Source organism: Mustela lutreola, chromosome 1 (genome assembly GCF_030435805.1).
Source record: "Mustela lutreola isolate mMusLut2 chromosome 1, mMusLut2.pri, whole genome shotgun sequence".
Taxonomy (NCBI): Eukaryota; Metazoa; Chordata; class Mammalia; order Carnivora; family Mustelidae; genus Mustela; species Mustela lutreola.
The window spans coordinates 139747365-139765132 of record NC_081290.1 but is presented as its reverse complement, the minus strand read 5'-3'; the positions used below and the strand labels follow the sequence as shown (position 1 = coordinate 139765132).

The window sequence follows — 17768 nt, the reverse complement described above, 5'->3', positions numbered from 1 at the left end:
CTAGTTACTGATTTAAAGATTTTACTTATTCATTTGTGAAAGAGAGAGAGAGACCACAAGCAGGGGGAGCAGCAGGCAGAGGGAGAAGCAGGCTCCCTGCAGAGCAAGGAGCCCAATGCAGGACTCCATCCCAGGACCCTGGGATCATAACCTGAGCTGAAGGCAGACACTTGACCAACTGAGCCACTCAGGCATCCCACCATTTCTTTTTGAAATTAGGGTAATTAATGTTCATGTTTTCTCAAATAATATTATCCTCTATGGCACCAAGTGCATTGATATTTCAACACTTCCTTTCCTTTTTTTAAAAATTGTATTATGTTAGTCACCATAAGATATATCATCAGTTTTTGGTGCAGTGTTCCAAGATTCATTGTTTATGCACAACACCCAGTGCTCCATGAGATTTCAAAATTTCTGAAGAGTACTCCAGTGTTGGGGTGCCTGGGTGGCTTAGTTGGTTAAGCTGGCTGCCTTCGGCGTAGGTCATGATCCCAGGGTCCTGGGGTCGAGCTCCACATGGGCTCCCTGCTCATCAGGGAGCCTGTTTCTCCCTCTCCCTCTGCCTGCTGCTCTCCCTGCTTGTACTCACTCTCTGTCTCTCAAGTAAATAAAATCTTTAAGAAAAAAAAAAAAGAGTACTCCAGTTTTGTCCCTTGCATTTTCTTTCAAGGAGTTAACACCAGTCTGCACGTTTTATTGTTAGCATTTTCTTGTTCTTAAAAGGAATCAGTGGAAAGTTTTCAACGACTAGCAGGGGTCATGTTTCCTTTTGAATAAGCCCATAAGTAATTTATTATATCAAAACTTTAAGAGGTTACAATTGTCCAGTTTTTTTTTTTTTTAAGATTTTATTTATTTGTCAAAGAGAGAGAGGGAGAGAGAGCGAGCACAGGCAGACAGAATGGCAGGCAGAGGCAGAGGGAGAAGCCAGGCTCCCTGCTGAGCAAGGAGCCCGATGTGGGACTCGATCCCAGGACGCTGGGATCATGACCTGAGCTGAAGGCAGCTGCTTAACCAACTGAGCCACCCAGGTGTCCCCAGTTGTCCAGTTTTGACACCAAGAAAGATAAACTAACAAAATCTGGATATCACTCAAGCATAACATTTATGTTATAATTGATATCTGGCCAACAGTTGGTGAGATTATAAGAGTATAAGATGACATTGACTATAAGATGTACCTCACTTCAGAGATGTTAAAATGTTAAAAAATTGTTCGGGCGCCTGGGTGGCTCAGTGGGTTGGGCCACTGCCTTCGGCTCAGGTCATGATCTCAAGGTCCTGGGATCGAGTCCCGAGTTGGGCTTTCTGCTCAGCAGGGAGCCTGCTTCCCTTCCTCTCTCTCTGCCTGCCTCTCTGCCTCCTTGTGATCTCTCTCTGTCAAAAATAAATAAAATCTTTAAAAAAAATTATTCATATTAGAATTGATGAAAGATGGTGCACCCTTCACTTCATGATTTTACATATACTTCTATATAATATAAAAGAGAACCAATTTTTAAAAATGGCTGAGACTTTGGCAGTTTTCTAAAGATCATTTCTTAATTTTTTAATAAAATATTTTGAGGAATCAACATTATAATTCTTTGCAGTTTTCTTTTATTCATTTTCTTTGTCCTGTCATATGTAGAGATGATTTTGCATCTGATTTGAACAATTTACAATATCACTGTCAACATCTTTATGACATCCTTCATCTTTGGCAAGATTTGCAATTTCTTTTGCCATTCATTTTGTATAACATCCAACAGTCAGGGAGAGATTGACCAACAAAGACCTTGATGTGATGAATGTGAATAGAAACTGGTGTTAAGTGGGGACGGAATAATACCTGGGAACTAATTTTATAGTAGTCATTTGGGCTGTGACTCTCTTTACTTCTCAGTTCAACATTATAAGTAGCTAAATCTTTATATAACTGTACCTAGAGCATAATACAATAATGAATATTTGTAATAACTCTGACTCTTCAAGAAAAAAATTGAAATCAGTAATTTAAGGCAGCATTATCTATTGATAAATATTAATAGTCATCATTTGTACAGTTTGAAAATGTATATACATTTATCCTGTGGTTTATCCTTATAACCACTCACAGAATCTCCATTTTGCTGATGAAGAGAAGCAGTTTAAAGAGGTTGTGACACATGCAGCAATATGTGTTTTCTAATACTTTTACAAATCACAATATAAATAAACCTAAATAGGTAAGATTAGGTTCTGAGTCTTAAAAATTAATCCTTTGGAATTGGAAAACTGCTATAAATTATTTGCTCAGTATGTTTTATTAAATGCTTTGGGAAATCATAATGAATTATAACATTGTTTCTGTGGCAAAATGAAATTGAAGTCCCTGGCTTTAAGCATTTGGAACATAATTTCTAGGTTGAATTGAAATTTTACAGAAAATGTGGATTTCAAAGTAATTATATATGCTTGCATATGAATTCAAAATGTTCTCTGGGTCACTGGAATTTTCAAAAAATGAAAAATGAAATCTTCAAAAGTCAGGGAAACTAAAAAGGAAGACTCCAGATAAATGGTTTGCTTTCTTCTAAACAGTATGAATAAAAAGTAAGAGTCTAATCCTGACAATAATTCTTTAGGTTGGAATTATTATTCCAAAGTTACAGCTTTTGAAACCAGCTCAGAGTCTTTAGTACTCTGCATAAGATCACATAGAATGTAGAGATAGGATGTAAGCCCAGATGTGTGGCTTTGGAGATTATGCTTTTAGGTGTTTTACTATGCTCTTTGCTCCTTTATAAATCTCATATTAGTATTTGCTTTCATTTAGGTAAAACTTGTAGACATAATTTTGTAGAGCAGGTATAGACAGACTTTTTCTGTAAAGGAGCAAGTAGTAAATATTTCAGACTTTGCAGTCCATATTGTCTCAATGGATGTGGCTGTGTTCTAGAAAAACTGTGTTTACAAAAACAGGCAGCAATCTAGATGTGACCTGAGTATTACAGTTTGCTAATTCTTGTTAAAAAGTATCATAATAGCAAGTTAGTTATTTAATACTAAATTGTTTATTTAAAAAAATATTTCAGTTCTCTTATCCTTCTAAAGTATTCTCTTATCCTTCTAAAATAACATGTTTGGTACAAAGAAATGAATATATGTAAATTATGAAGCAAAACAATATACTCAGGAGGTCAGAGCACTGATAAGTTAGGTGTATATACTGCTCTCTAATCTAGGGATTGGCAAATGTTTTTCTGTAAAGGGCCAGATAGTAAATATTTTAGGCTTTATTAGCCATAAGGTCTCTGTCATAACTGCAAACTGAATTATGGCACAAAACTAAATATAGACATTGTGTAAATGAATGAGTGTAGCTGAGTTCCAATAAGACTTTATTTATGAACACTGAAATTTGAATTTCTTATAAACCACATGTGGTCGTGAAATATTCTCTTCATTTTTTCCCACCATTTAAAAATGTGAAAAACCATTCTTAGCTTATGGACCATGCAAAAATAGTTGGCAGACTGGATTTAGCCTGTGATCTGTAGTTTGCAATCCTGTCCTAACCTTTTTTTCTGCCTTCTCCCAGAGGTGACCATTATCCTGAATTTTGAATTTATCATTACTGTGGATTTTTATTTTATTTTATTTTTTATTTTTTTTAAGATTTTATTTATTTATTTGACAGACAGAGAACACAAGTAGGCAGAGAGGCAGGCAGAGAGAGAGAGAAGCAGGCTCTGAGCAGAGAGCCCGATGCAGGGCTCGATCCCAGGACCCTGGGATCATGACCTGAGCCAACGGCAGAGGCTTTAACCCACTGAGCCACCCAGGCGCCCCTACTGTGGATTTTTAAAAATGCTTTTCTCCACTTATGTATATACATCTACACAATGTCGTATCCTGTTTTATTTTTGAGCTTATAAAAATTATACTGTATATAGACTGGGACTTGTTTTTTTTTCATTTAACATTTTTTTCCTGAAATTCATTCATGTAGTTGAATGTAGTTGTACAGTATCCTGTTGTGTGCATATTATCACAATTATTAATTCTCCTGACAATAGGTATTTATTTAGTTGGGTTTGAGTTCTGCTTTGAACATTCTTTTACATGTTTCTTGGTGCACATGTGCAAGAATTTTTCTTGGTTATCAGTTTTCCTCTGTTGAGTAACTTAAAAAATCTGCTGGATTATTTCCTTTGAAAATTTTACTTTCTTATTAACTCATATTAAGTCATTTGGAATTTACTTATACTAATGGAAAAATGCCTTAAAAATGTGCAGTTAAGTGTTACACTTTTCATTCATTCTTTCATTCATTTATGTAATATTACACAAACATTTATTGACCGTAGTATATTGGTTTTGTGCCAGCAAGAGAATGTAAGATAAGCAATAGTTATACCAACAAACAACAGCAGTGGCTGTTTACTGAAATCTTAGTGTGCCAGGCATGATGTTAAATATTTTATATACATTATCTCTGTTAAAAATTAGTTTTCTAGGGATGCTATAACAAAATACCATAAACCAAGTGGCTTAAACAATAGAAACTTGTTATCTCACAGTTCTGGAGGGTAAAAGTCCAAGATCAACATGTCTGTAGGGTAGATTCCTTCTGAGGGCTGCAAGATAGAATCATTTGTGCCTATCTTCTGGTGGTTGCAATCTTTAGCATTCCTTGACTTTAGAATCATTATCCTGATGTCTGCCTGCATTTCACATAGTGTTCTCCCTGTATGTGAACCTGCTTCAAATTTCCCCTTTTTGTAAGGACATCAGTTGTATTGTATTCGAACCCACTCTAATGATATCCTTTTAACTTGATTAAGAATCTATTTCTAAATAAGTTCAAATTCTAGGGTACTAGGGGTTAGGACTTCAACATACGGATTTCAGAAGAACACAGTTCAACCCATAATAGTCTCTTTTAGACTTTACAGCAGTCCCATGTAGCTGTTGAACCTTAATGATACTGGTTCTGTCATAGTGTATACTGTATTACAAAAACCCTAGCTACTAAAAAGTGACTTAGGCACAGTTCCAGAGTAAAATAGCATAAACCCTCCTTTGTCTGCTCCTCCCTTCTAGATAGAATTAAATACTCTGGAAACTAGTTAGTTTACAACGGTGGTAAGGATTCTGTATCCTGGAAAGAAGAAGAGGAGCTAACTAGAGACCTCAGGACTTAAGAAGTAGCAATGTGGTTTCCTGGGGTTTCTTTTTATCTCCCATATATTGTGGGCTGGGTGTTGGCCATGCTTGCCTCCCAGATCCACCATAGACAAAAAAAAAAAAAAAAAGCTAAAACAAAAAACCAAAAGGCTGCTCTCACTCCCCACATTACTGGGAAAGAGGAATCTCAGGATCTGCTACAGTAGGATCCTGTTGTAAACTGTGGGCAACAATGAAGCCTCAGGCTGCCCCAACCTCATTCTACAACTAGAGCATGGGCAGGTGACTTGGAGGGCAGTTTGACCCATCAGTGGCAAAAAAGCCTTGGACAGTCCCAGTTCCACTCAACAACTAGGGCACTAGCAGGTGATTCGATCTATCCCCAACAGAGTAGCAGCCACAAGGCCTTTGTATCTCTGTGCCCTCCCCCTAGAAACATACACCCAGACAAGTGTCATCTGTCACCTACTCTCAGGAGATCTTCCAGTAATATCAGGTGGCTTAGGGAGGCAACTTTCATTATCATAAGATAGCGCCAGGAGAGACTGAGCAGGAGTACCATCAACACCAGAACAATGAAGCATATTGGAATAATATTACAAGGGTTCAGGAAAGCAAACTGTCATTAGATATAAAGCCCACAAAAGTAGGCCAGAACCTAAATGCCAATCCTAAATGGAGCTATTGCCTACTAAAATTGAAGCTATTAAGAGTTTTTAAATAATTAAAATATTCAGGATATAATAAAAAAAAATCTGTCATAACCAGGAACCAGGAAAATCACAACCTGAGTGAGTAAGGCCACAGCACTGCCACTGTTATCAAGATGAATTACATAATGGAATTATCTGAGAAAGATTTTAAAGCTGCTTCAAACAAATGCTTTAGCAAGCAATTAAAACTCTTTTGAATGAATTAAAAAAGGAAAATCTCAGTGAAGAAATAGAAGTTATAAAATATAACCAAATGAAAATTATGTAATTGGAAAATACTATAATAACAAAAATTTTAAATTCACTGGGTAGATTCAGTGGTAGAGTGGAGATGACAGAAGAAAATTTTTCTGTCTTAGGGATCTGTGGAACAATAAGAAGAGATTTAACATTTGTATCATTGGAGCCCAAAGGATAAGAGAAAGAATGTGGGAGTGAGAAAATTATTTGAAGAAATAATAGCTGAAAACTTTATATATTTGGCAAGGGACATAAACCTACAGATGGAAGAAGCTGAGCAAATCCCCAACTAGAATAAACAAATCTTTCCCAAGCAATATTATTAAATTTCTGAAAGTAAAAGACAAAACAATTCTTTATTGAGAGAGAAATGACATATTACCTATAAAGCAGCACCAATTTGAATGATATCAGATCCCTCATCTGAAACCATGGAGTACGGAAGAAAATGACAGGATTTTTCAAGTGCTAAAGGAAAAGAACTGTCAATCCTGAATCCTTTATCTAATTAAACTGTCCTTCAAGGGGGAAATAAAGACATTCTCACGCAAAGTAAGCTAAAAGAATCTGTTGTTAGCAGAGCAAATAAAATTGCTAAGGACAAAGAGACAAAGACATTATGTAATAACAATAGAATCACTCCTGTAAGGAGTTACTGCAGTCGTAAGTGGGTATATGCCAACAATGGAGTTTCAAAATATATAAAGTGGAAACAGAGCTGAAAGGATAAATCAAATCCACAAGTATAGTTTGGGACTTCAGTACCCTACTTCTCAGTGATTGATAGAACTGCTAAACAGAAATTAGCAATGATATAGAATAGCTGAGCACCATCACAAGCTACCAAGTTCTATTTTATACTTGTAGAGCATTCAACCCAACAATAGCACAACATACTTTTTTTTTCAAGTGGAAATAAGTTAGCATGCAAAGAGACATCACCAAGACAGACTATATGCTGGATCATAAAATCTCAAGGAATTCAGAAGAATCAAAATTTCACAGAGTATAATCTTTGAACATCATGGAACCAAACTAGAAATCTATACTAGAAAGATGACAGGAAAATGTACAAACAATTGAAAATTAAAACACTTTTAACTAAGATGGGGTCAAATAGGAAATCTAGAAAGAAACTTAAAAATACATAGAACTGAATGAAAATAGACACACAACATATTAAAATTTGTGAGATACAGCTAGAGCCCTGCTCTGAAGGAAATTTATAACACTAGATGCTTATATTGGAAAAGAAGAAAGGCTTCAAATCAGTCTTAAATTCCTATCTCAAGATGCTGGAAAAAGAAGAGCAAAATAGACCCAAAGCAAACAGAATGGAGGAAATCATTATAAGTAGAAATCAATGAAATTGAAAATGGGAAAATTATTAAGAAATTTAATGAAACAGAAAACTGGTTCTTAGAAAAAAATTGAATGAAATTGATAATCTCTAGATTGACAATAAAAACAAAGATGACATAAATCACCAATATCAAGAATAAAACAAGGGATATTACTACAGATTTTGTAGTGAGTAACAGGGTAATAACAAGCACCTTGACACTCATAAATTCAACAACTTAAAAGAACTAGATCAAGTCTTTGAAAACTACAGACTACCAAATTGGAATAGATAACTTAAGTAGCCCTGTAACTTAGTTTTTTTGGTTTTGTGGGGTTTTTTTTTTTTTAGATTTTATTTATTGTCAGAGAGCGAGAAAGTGAGCACAGGCAGGCAGAGGCAGAGGGAGAAGCAGGCTCCCTGCCGAGCAAGGAGCCCGATGTGGGACTGGATCACAAGACACTGGGATCATGACCCAAGCCGAAGGCAGCTGCTTAACCGACTGAGCCACCCAGGCATGCCAGCCCTGTAACATTTAAAAATTGAATTTGTGATTTAAAAGGTATTAAAAAAAAAAAAAGAAAAGAAATCTTCAGCCCTACCTGGTTTCACTGGAGAATTTTGCCAAACAGTCAAAGAATTAACACCAGTTTGATACAATGATACAGTCTCTTAGGAAATAGAAACAGAAGGAATATTTCCGAACTCATTCTGAGGCCTGTATTACCCTTCCCAAGCTTGACAAAGCACAAAAAAGAAAAGTACAGACTAATGTATCTCATGAACCCAGGTGCAAAAATCTGTAATAAAATTTTAGTTATTCTAATCTAACATGACCAAGTAGCATTTAGTCTGGAAATGCAAATCATGTTTCAATATTAGAAAATCAGTGTAATCCACTGTATCAGGAGGCTGAAGAAGAAAAATCATATCAAATCAATTGATGCAGAAAATCTTTTGATAAAGTTGATGACTTAAACTGTCAGTAAACTAGAAATAAAGGGAAACACCCTCAACTTCATAATAGGCATCTACAAAAAACCCAAAAACCTTAAATCTAACTTCGTATACATAGAAGACTAAATGCTCTCCCTCTACAGTAGGGAAAAAAAGAAGGATGTTTGCTCTCACCACTGGAATCACAATATTATACTGGAAGTTCTAGTTCTAGTTACTAGTTCTAGTTACTGCAGTAAGGCAGGAAAGAGAAAAGGCATACAGAGTTGAAAAGAAGGAAGTAATGAAATAATTGCTATTTCCAGTTGACATGATTATTTGTTTAGAAAATCCCAAGAACTCTCTGAAAACTCTCTGGAACTAAAAAATAAGTTCATTATAGTTAGCAGGATACAAGATTCAACACAGAAAAATCAACTGAATTTCCATACATTGACAATAAACAAGTATATAAAAATACAATACCTTTTATTTCCAAAAATGAAAAAAAAAATTAGTAAAACATGCAGTATTTATGCAATTAAAATGACAAAATGTTGATGAAATCAAAGAAGATCTAAATACTTAAAGAATCATACCATGTCCATACCATGTTCATGAATTGGAAGACTCAATGTAGTAAAAATGGTAGGTTGTCCTAACTTGACCTTTGTTTAGTGCAATTCCTGGTAAAATCTCAGGAACATTTTTTATAGATACAGACAAACTTATTCTAAAATGTATATGGAAAGGGAAAGGTCTTAAAACAGCCAGAACTGTTTTGAAGTATTAAGTGGTGCCCCGGATTGGAGTATCTTTAAACAAAACAAAACAAAAAAAAAAAAAAAAAAAACAAGTGATTAAAAACTAGATGCTGGTGATGATGTGAAGAAACTGAATTATCCATTGTTGGTAAGAATGTAAAGTGACACAGCCATTATGCAAAATAATTTGACAGTCCCTTTTAAAACTAAAAATGGATCTACCAAAGGTAATTCTACTCTTGCACCTATGTCCCAAAGAAAATAAAATGTATTTTCACTCAGAAATGTATACAAATGTTCTTAGCAACTTCTAACTCTTCATAGCCAAAAAGTTGAAACTGCCCAATGTCCTGCTGTAAGTGATGAATGAGCAAATTATGGTATATCCATACCATGGGATATTAGCAGTGAAACAGAACAAGCTATTTATTTATGCATCCAATACCTTGAATGGACTGCAAGGAATAATATGAAGTTAAAAACAGTCCATCTCAAATAGATATGTACTGTTTGATTCCAATATGTAAATTTTGTGAAATGTAAAGATGAAGAACATATAAGTAGTTGATGAGTGTTAGGTAGGGAGTAGTGAATATGGCTGTGAAGTGTATAGTAATGGTACAATTGAGTATCTTGATTATGGTGATGGTTACATAAGGTTATATGTGTGACAAATTGCATTAATACAGATACACTATATGTCATGTATAATTGCTAGAATCAGTTTCCTGGCTGTGATAGCATACTATAGTTATGCAAGATGATAAACTTGTGAGAGGATGGATGCAGGGTCCATGAAAACTCCTTGCACATTTTACCTTTCTGTGAATCTATAATATTTCAAAATGAAATGTTAAAAAAAATTACTTCACGGGGACCCCTTGTGGCTCAGTGGGTTAAAGCCTCTGCCTTCGGCTCAGGTCATGATCGTAGGGTCCTGGGATCGAGCCCCGCAATGGGCTCTCTGCTCCTCGGAGAGCCTGCTTCTTCCTCTCTCTCTGACTGCCTCTTTGCCTACTTGTGATCTGTCTGCCAAATAAATAAATAAAATCTTTTTTAAAAAATTGCTTCAAAGTAACTCAGATTTTCTACTTAAAGTTCTCAAATACCGTGAAAGAAATATACAGTCTATAGTGATACTCAGTTCTCCTCCACCCACTCTTCTGTAACTGTAGATACTTCCATCATCTTTTCATAGTTCACCTCACATCTTTGCCCAGTCTTGCCTATTTCTTGTTTTCCTTCACCTTCCTACTCTCTAACTCATATTTTAAAAGCTCAAGGAACTGATAAGCTAATGCCAAGACCCCTTTGAAGAGGGGAAGAAACTGAGTGGGCAGTAGCCTTTGGTCAGGCTCCAAGAAAAGACAGGCAGAGCACATTCATATAATAATATTTTTTGTTCTGATATACCCACAAAGTAGGTGGTATTATTATGTCCAAACTTAACAGCAAGTTTCAGTAATTTTGCTGAAGGTCAGCAATGGTTAGGTGACATTGACAAATGTGTGAACTGACAGAATTTGGAGTTTTTCATAGTCCATGTTCTTAACCATCATAAATACCGTCTGTCCACCATTATGATACACTGATGTGCACTACTGCAGATGGTATATATAAAAATGGTAGGGCATGTCACACTTAACTGACTGGAGGAGGTATGAGCAAGGCTTTCTCCATGGGAGAAATGTTTGATTTGCATTTTGGAAGATGAGTAGAATTAGCCATTTTAAGAAGATGAGTGAAATCATGACATAGTCTATAAACCACATGTAGTCATCATGGCTAGAATGTAGGCATTGGCAGAGATGAGGATAGATGCAGCTAGATCACAAATGGCCTTATCTGCCATGCAGTGGAATAGAATGTATATGAATAATCTATATTCAAATATTATGAAGATAATGGAAACCATTGGAAGGTTTATGTGGGCTTTGATGTGAAAGAAACTGTTAAAAGGGCTATTCTGCATTGTAGAGAATAGACGGGAGTTAAATAGACTAAGAGATGTAATGATAGATTAGGAAACTCTTGGAAAGTCAGAAGTCAAGAGAAGAGAGTATGAACTAAGGCAGAAACTGAAGGGGTAGTTAGACAGGAGGAGGTGGCTTAGTAATTTGATGGTCCTTTGTTTTTGGCAGGGTAGAGAAAGAGGCAAAGAAAACTCCCAGCTTGCTGCCTTGGGTGTCAGATTGTGATCAATAACTGAAGTAGGAAAAAAATCATATAGTAAAAAGGATGATGAAGTCAGGTTTATAAATTGTTTGAAGTAGCTTTGCTGCATAGTGAGTAGAGTTGTCCAGATGCTAGTTGAATATACACAGACATTCAAGAAAAAGGACTACAAGGCTGATTGAGATTTGGGAATCAGCAACATATGTTAAAGCCTAGGAATAAGAAGAGAAGGAGGACCAGAGAATGAACCTTGACAAAATATTGACATTAGTGATGAGCCAAGGAAGAGAAAAGCCAGGGGAAAATAGTGAGGATTGATTGGAAGAACCCAGGAGAGAGTGCTGTTATAAATATGAAAGAGAAGAGAGATTTGTTTTTAATGTGTGAATTATAGAACACTATTTGGTGGAATATTATGAATACTATATAGTCAGTTAATAATACTGTTTTTAAGGATATTGAATGTGAGGAGAGACTTGGAATATTACAATTAATTGATATGCTGATTAATATTAAGGTAAAATCAGAATAACTATAGTAAAATTCCAGTTTTGTAAAGATAAAATGTGTATGTATTTATACATATGAGGAAAAAGAAATTTGGAAGTAAATTAACTTTAGACTTTAGGTGCTTTGGGTTGTCGAATCGTGAATGATTTATAAGCTTTCTGCAGTGAACATATGCTTTTATGAGAGGAAAAAAATACTTGTATGGATTCAAACTCATCTCCAGTGGAAATATTAATTAAAAATTTACTCAAAAGTGTCCATTTGAATTTTGAACTAGGAAGTCAGTGGTAACCTTGAAAATTTTCACAGTGGGATCAGAAACCAGATTGTGTTAGTTTAGAAAGTAAATAGGGGAAAAAATGTAAATAGGAAGCAGGAAAATGGAGGTCATGAATATAAAGAAGTATGCTTTCAACAAGCTGATAAAAAGACATTAGATAGGAAAGTTAGACCCCGATGATTTTTTTAAGGAGAAAATCTTACAGCATAGTTGTGTGCTGAAGGCAGAGAAAATGGATAGTTTGACAATCTCCTAACTTTTTGGAAGGATATTAATAATTTCTAATAAGGACATAATTCCATGTTTATGATAAGCTGTGTTTAAAAATGATACCAGTTTATGATTGAATGTGATCATTTGCAGTATAGTAATAGGATATGCCCAAGTGTAGAGTTTGAGTTCAAATATTTAATATTGTGTCTGTGTATTTAATATGTAAACAAATGTGTAGAAATGACCGGCCCTTTACAGAACAGAACTTGTATTTGGGTTTAGCTAACCTCCAAAGCAGTTTTAAAAAAACTGATTACTTACATGACTAATAAAAACATAGCTGGTCTCTCATTTGAATAATTATATATGGGGTTTAATTGCTTCTTTCTGTTCTCAATGAATGTATTGGTTATACTGATGTAGGAAAATGCCAGGGTTTATCTAAGTTTATCCACTAGAAATGATCAGTGTTTGCCAAATGAAATAAAGTGGCAACTGGATATTCCTAGGTAAGATGCTAATGTAGCCTTAGTCATTCTTTAAACTTAGTACATTAAATGATGAACAGGGAATCCTGCAAAACCTGGCAGCTATGTATGGAGGCAGGTCCAGCTCTTCAAGAGGAGGGAAGCCAAGAAACAAAGAGGAAGAGGTATGCTTCCCGCATGTTCCGCTACCTCCGTCACATAGACATTTTTGAGTTTATTGCCTTCCTTTCTTGCATGGTTTAAATTCTTAACAATTATTTAAGGATTTTGTAAGTCTACAGGGACCTGTTAATATAATTTGACTGACATGCTGTGTCATAATTTTGCCCCATAACTGATATTCAGTATTCTGAGTTGATTTCTTTTCTTTTGATAAAAATAAAAATTTATAATTATGTGTTTCTTTTCAGAAATAAGTTGATCTAAATTAAACACTTGAAAGCTAATATTACGTTTCCATTAACCAGATTTTGAAACTTTTATTTCTTGTATTCAGATTAACACTTTTCTTTAAATTAAAAAAATTTTAGCAGTAAAAATATTGGTAGTTTTTTCTTTAAATTAAACTGCTGTGTGTTTTTTTTCTCTCCTTGTAGGTTTATCTGGCAAGACTGAGGCAAATAAGACTGCAGAATTTCAATGAGCGCCAACAGATTAGAGCCAAACTTCGTGGTGAAAAGGCAGGTTGAATAATAATTTTAAAAAAGTAATTGAATGACAGGGGCACCTGGGTGGCTCAGTGGGTTAAGCCGCTGCCTTCGGCTCAGGTCATGATCTCAGAGTCCTGGGATCGAGTCCCGCATCGGGCTCTCTGCTCAGCAGAGAGCCTGCTTCCCTCTCTCTCTCTCTCTCTGGCTGCCTCTCCGTCTACTTGTGATTTCTCTCTGTCAAATTAATAAATAAAATCTTAAAAAAAAAAAAAGTAATTGAATGACATTATAATAGATTAAGATTAAAAATGTTATGCCACTGGGGCGCCTGGTGGCTCAGTTGGTTAAGCATCTGCCCTCGGCTCAGGTCATGATCCCACAGTCCTGGGTTAGAGCCCCACATCAGGCTCCCTGCTCAGTGCGGAGTCTGCTTCTCCCTCTCTCTCTTCTCCCCACCTCCAACTTGTACATGCCCTCTCTCTCTCTCTCTCCTCTCTTTCTCTCACTCTGAAATAAATGAATAAAATCTTTAAAAAAAAATTAAAAATGCTGTGCCATTAACATAAAAATCTGATGGAGTTAGAGTCAAAGATCAGAAAACTATACATAGGAATAAAATACATTTTAGTTGTGGGATTTAAAATTGATAAGACCATTTTTCCAGAGGAATTTTGAGAGGAAAATTAAAGTACTACCCATGGCCATTTTATATCATTCTATTTTTGTCTTTTTTTCCATTTATTGTCTGTAAGAGTTGGTAGTTGTGGATAATTCACTTACAGTACTTGGGAGAAAATTAGTAGTGTTGAACAATATACCATTTTATATTTTTAGGTGTTAGTTTATTTGTATTATCTTCCACAGAGCTCTGCACTGAATTCAAGGCTCTGTCCTAAGAGGTTTGCTTATGTACTTACTTTGTAGAAAGAAGCTGATTATTCTGAAGGACAAGAAGGAAGTGAGGAGGCTGACATGCGGCGTAAAAAAGTTGAAGCATTTAAGGTATAAACTAGAAATACACAGTTTTCTTGGAGAAGATTGGGACTTAAGGTAGAAAATTGTGTTAAGTCTTGGGGCACCTGGGTGGTTCAGTGGGTTAAGCCTCTGCCTTCAGCTCAGGTCATGATCTCAGGGTACTGGAATTGAACCCCGCATCAGGCTCTCTGCTCAGCAGGAAACCTGCTTCCTCCTCTCTCTCTGCCTGCCTCTCTGTCTACTTGTGATCTCTGTCTGTCAAATAAACAAATAAAATCTTAAAAAGGTAAAAGAAAATTGTATTAAGTCTTACATAGTTATTCTCTGTCTTAATTTTTCATTTCCCTTTATCCTTCACTGTTTGGTTTCTGAAAAACAGGGTCTTCCTCTCTCTTCGTATCCTGTATTTATGGAGAGTAATTTGATAAAATGACAGAAGAATATGAAACTATTACACAATCTTAAAAAGAAAAAATGGTAACCTTAAACATGAAAAATATTATTGTCTGTTTCTCTGAAGACAAATGATATCTGTAGTTTCCATGTGAGTGGTTATCATGTTCACCTCACAAATGATATCTGTATATAACCATAGTTTAAAAGTTTTACATTTGATATTCCATTAGAATGAGAGATGGAGAGAAGTGAGTTGGGCGAAATTGGAGGGGGAGACAAGTCATGAATGACTGTGGACTCTGAGAGACAAACTGAGGGTTTTTTGGGGGTGGAGGGTGCGGTGAGCCTGGTGGTGGGTATTAAGGAGGGCACGAGTTGCATGGAGCAGTGGGTATGGTGCATAAATAATGAATTTTGGAACACTGAAAAAAAATAAGTTTAATTTAAAAAATAAATAAATAAAAAAATATATGCCTGTATTTATTTTTATTCAGCAAATACTTACTGAGCAGCTGCTGTGTGTTGAGCTCTGGTTTTAGTGCTAGGGATATAGAGTGAGCTTCTATTTTTACTCAAGAAATTCTCCCCCACCCCGAGAACTCTTCTTTTTTGGCAAAATAAGTAGATCGTTTTAGAGACCTCAAACAAAACAAAATGAAAAAACAACCTATGCCCTTCTTTTTGGTAACTAATTTTGTTGATTGTTTTTATTTTCAGGCCCAAGCAAGTGCACGTGCTGCTGTACTAAAAGAACAATTAGAACGAAAGAGAAAGGAAGCGTATGAGAGAGAAAAGAAAGTATGGGAAGAGCATGTAAGATTTAGCTCATATTCTTGATTGTGATCATGTTGATGTTCCTGTATCTCTTACTGGCTAATATGTCACCATTATAATTTTGTAATTCTTTCCCATTTTTTATTCTCATTCATTTCCCGTTCTCATCCTCACCTGGCTCTCCCTTTCTGTCTTTCCCATTTAAGGATGATCAATATGAAAGTTATTTTGGGGTTTGATTTGGGGTGAAAACCTAACTTACTTATTCTAAGTGAATAAGTTCTAAAATAAGTTTTTATTATTGCCAAGTTCCTAATCAAAGTCCTGGCATCACTTAATGGCTGTGCTTTCCTTCTGCCACTGATTTATAAATATATTTTATATATAACATATAGATTTATAATTTATATTATAATTATGTAAGATAATTATAAAAATATTTAAATTTATAGTATATTAATCTACCTTTATACATTATACTATATAATTAATATGAATTAATATACATTATTGACATAAATAGTAATATAAATACATATATTAAACTCTTATACAAGCTAGAGAATGAATCTATAGTACACATGCATCAAGCTCTCTTCTGCTCCATACTCTATCTGTTCTGCCACCACCTCACTGTGTTCGTAATTGTAGATTTAGAATATATTTAAAATTTTTAAAATTTAATTTTACATTAACAATAAACATTTTAACAATGTTTATTCTTCTGATCCATGGGCAGGAATGTTTTTCCATCTTTTTGTGTCTTCAATTTCTTTCATGAATGTTCTGTAGTTCCTCGAGTACAGATCCTTTACCTCTTTGGTTATGATTCTTGGTGCTATAGTAAATGGAATCGATTCTCTAATTTTCCTTTCTATATTTTCATTGTTGGTGTATAAGAAAGCAGCTGATTTCTGTGCACTGATTTTGTATCCTGCCACATTACTGAATTGCTGTATGAGTTCTGGTAGTTTGGGGGTAGAGTCTTTTGGGTATCATGTCATCTGTGAAGAGAGAGTTTGACTTCTTCTTTGCCAATTTGAATACGTTTTTTTGTTGTCTAATTGCTGTTGCTAGGACTTCTAGTACTATGTTGAACAACAGTGGTTAGAGTGGGCATCCTTGTTGTGTTTCTGATCTCAAAGGGAAGGTTGTCAGCTTTCCCCATTGAGAGTACTATTTGCTGTGGGTTTCTCATAGATAGATTTTATGAAGTTGAGGAATGTTCCCTCCATCCCTATACTGTGAAGAGTTTTAATGAGGAACGGATGCTGTATCTTGTCAAATGCTTTTTCTGTATCAGTTGAGTAGACCATGTGGTTCTTCTCTCTTTGCTTATTGATTTGTTCTATCAAATTGATTGATTTGCAAATGTTGAACCATCCTTGCATCTCAGGGATAAATCCCACCTGGTCATGGTGGAAAATCTTCTTAATGTACTTTCTTAATGTACTGTTGGATCCTGTTAGCTAGGATCTTGTTGAGAAATTTGGCATCCATATTCATCAGATATTGGTCTGAAATTCTCCTTTTTGATGGGGTCTTTGCCTGGTTTGGGGATCAGGGTATGCTGGCTTCATGGAAAGAGTCTGGAAGTTTTCCTTCTGTTTCTATTTTTTGAAACAGTTTCAGGAGAATAGGTATTATTTCTTCTTTGAATTTTGTAGAATTACCCAGGGAATCTGCCAGGTCCTGGGCTCTTGTTTTTTGGGAAGTTTTTGATCACTGCTTCAATCTCCTTACTAGATAATGGTCTATGCAGGTTGTCAATTTCTTCCTGTTTCAGTCTTGTAAGTTTATAGGTTTCTAGGAATGCATCCATTTCTTCTAGGTTGCTTAGCTTATTGGCATATAACTGTTGATAATAATTTCTGATGATTGTTTCTGTTTCTTTGGTGTTAGTTGTGATCTCTCCCCTTTCATTCATAATTTTATTAATTTGGGTCCTCTCTCTTTTCTTTTGGATTCATTTGGCCTGTGGTTTATAGATCTCATTAATTCTTTCAAAGAACCAGCTTCTAGTTTCGTTGATATATTCTACTGTATCTCTAGTTTCTATCTCACTGATCTCTGCTCTAATCTTGATTATTTCCCTTCTTGTGCATAGGTTTGGCTTAATTTGTTTTTGGTTTTCCAGTTCTTTAAGGTGTAAAGAGAG

General features: G+C 35.3%; 1 protein-coding gene across 6 annotated transcripts in view; it reads left to right on the top strand.

Moving 5' to 3' along the window:
• NEK1 (NIMA related kinase 1) overlaps positions 1 to 17768 on the top strand; it is a 220781-nt gene that overhangs the window by 91625 nt on the left and 111388 nt on the right. For 4 of the 6 annotated variants that reach the window (XM_059175038.1, XM_059175054.1, XM_059175024.1 and 1 more), the window contains 4 exons: positions 12896 to 12979; positions 13412 to 13495; positions 14390 to 14467; positions 15554 to 15649. In XM_059175038.1, coding sequence (XP_059031021.1) covers positions 12896 to 12979; positions 13412 to 13495; positions 14390 to 14467; positions 15554 to 15649 — 342 coding nt within the window. Of the gene's footprint in view, positions 1 to 12895; positions 12980 to 13411; positions 13500 to 14389; positions 14468 to 15553; positions 15650 to 17768 lie in introns of all 6 variants that reach the window. The other 2 variants (XM_059175029.1, XM_059175046.1) reach the window with 2 other exon arrangements.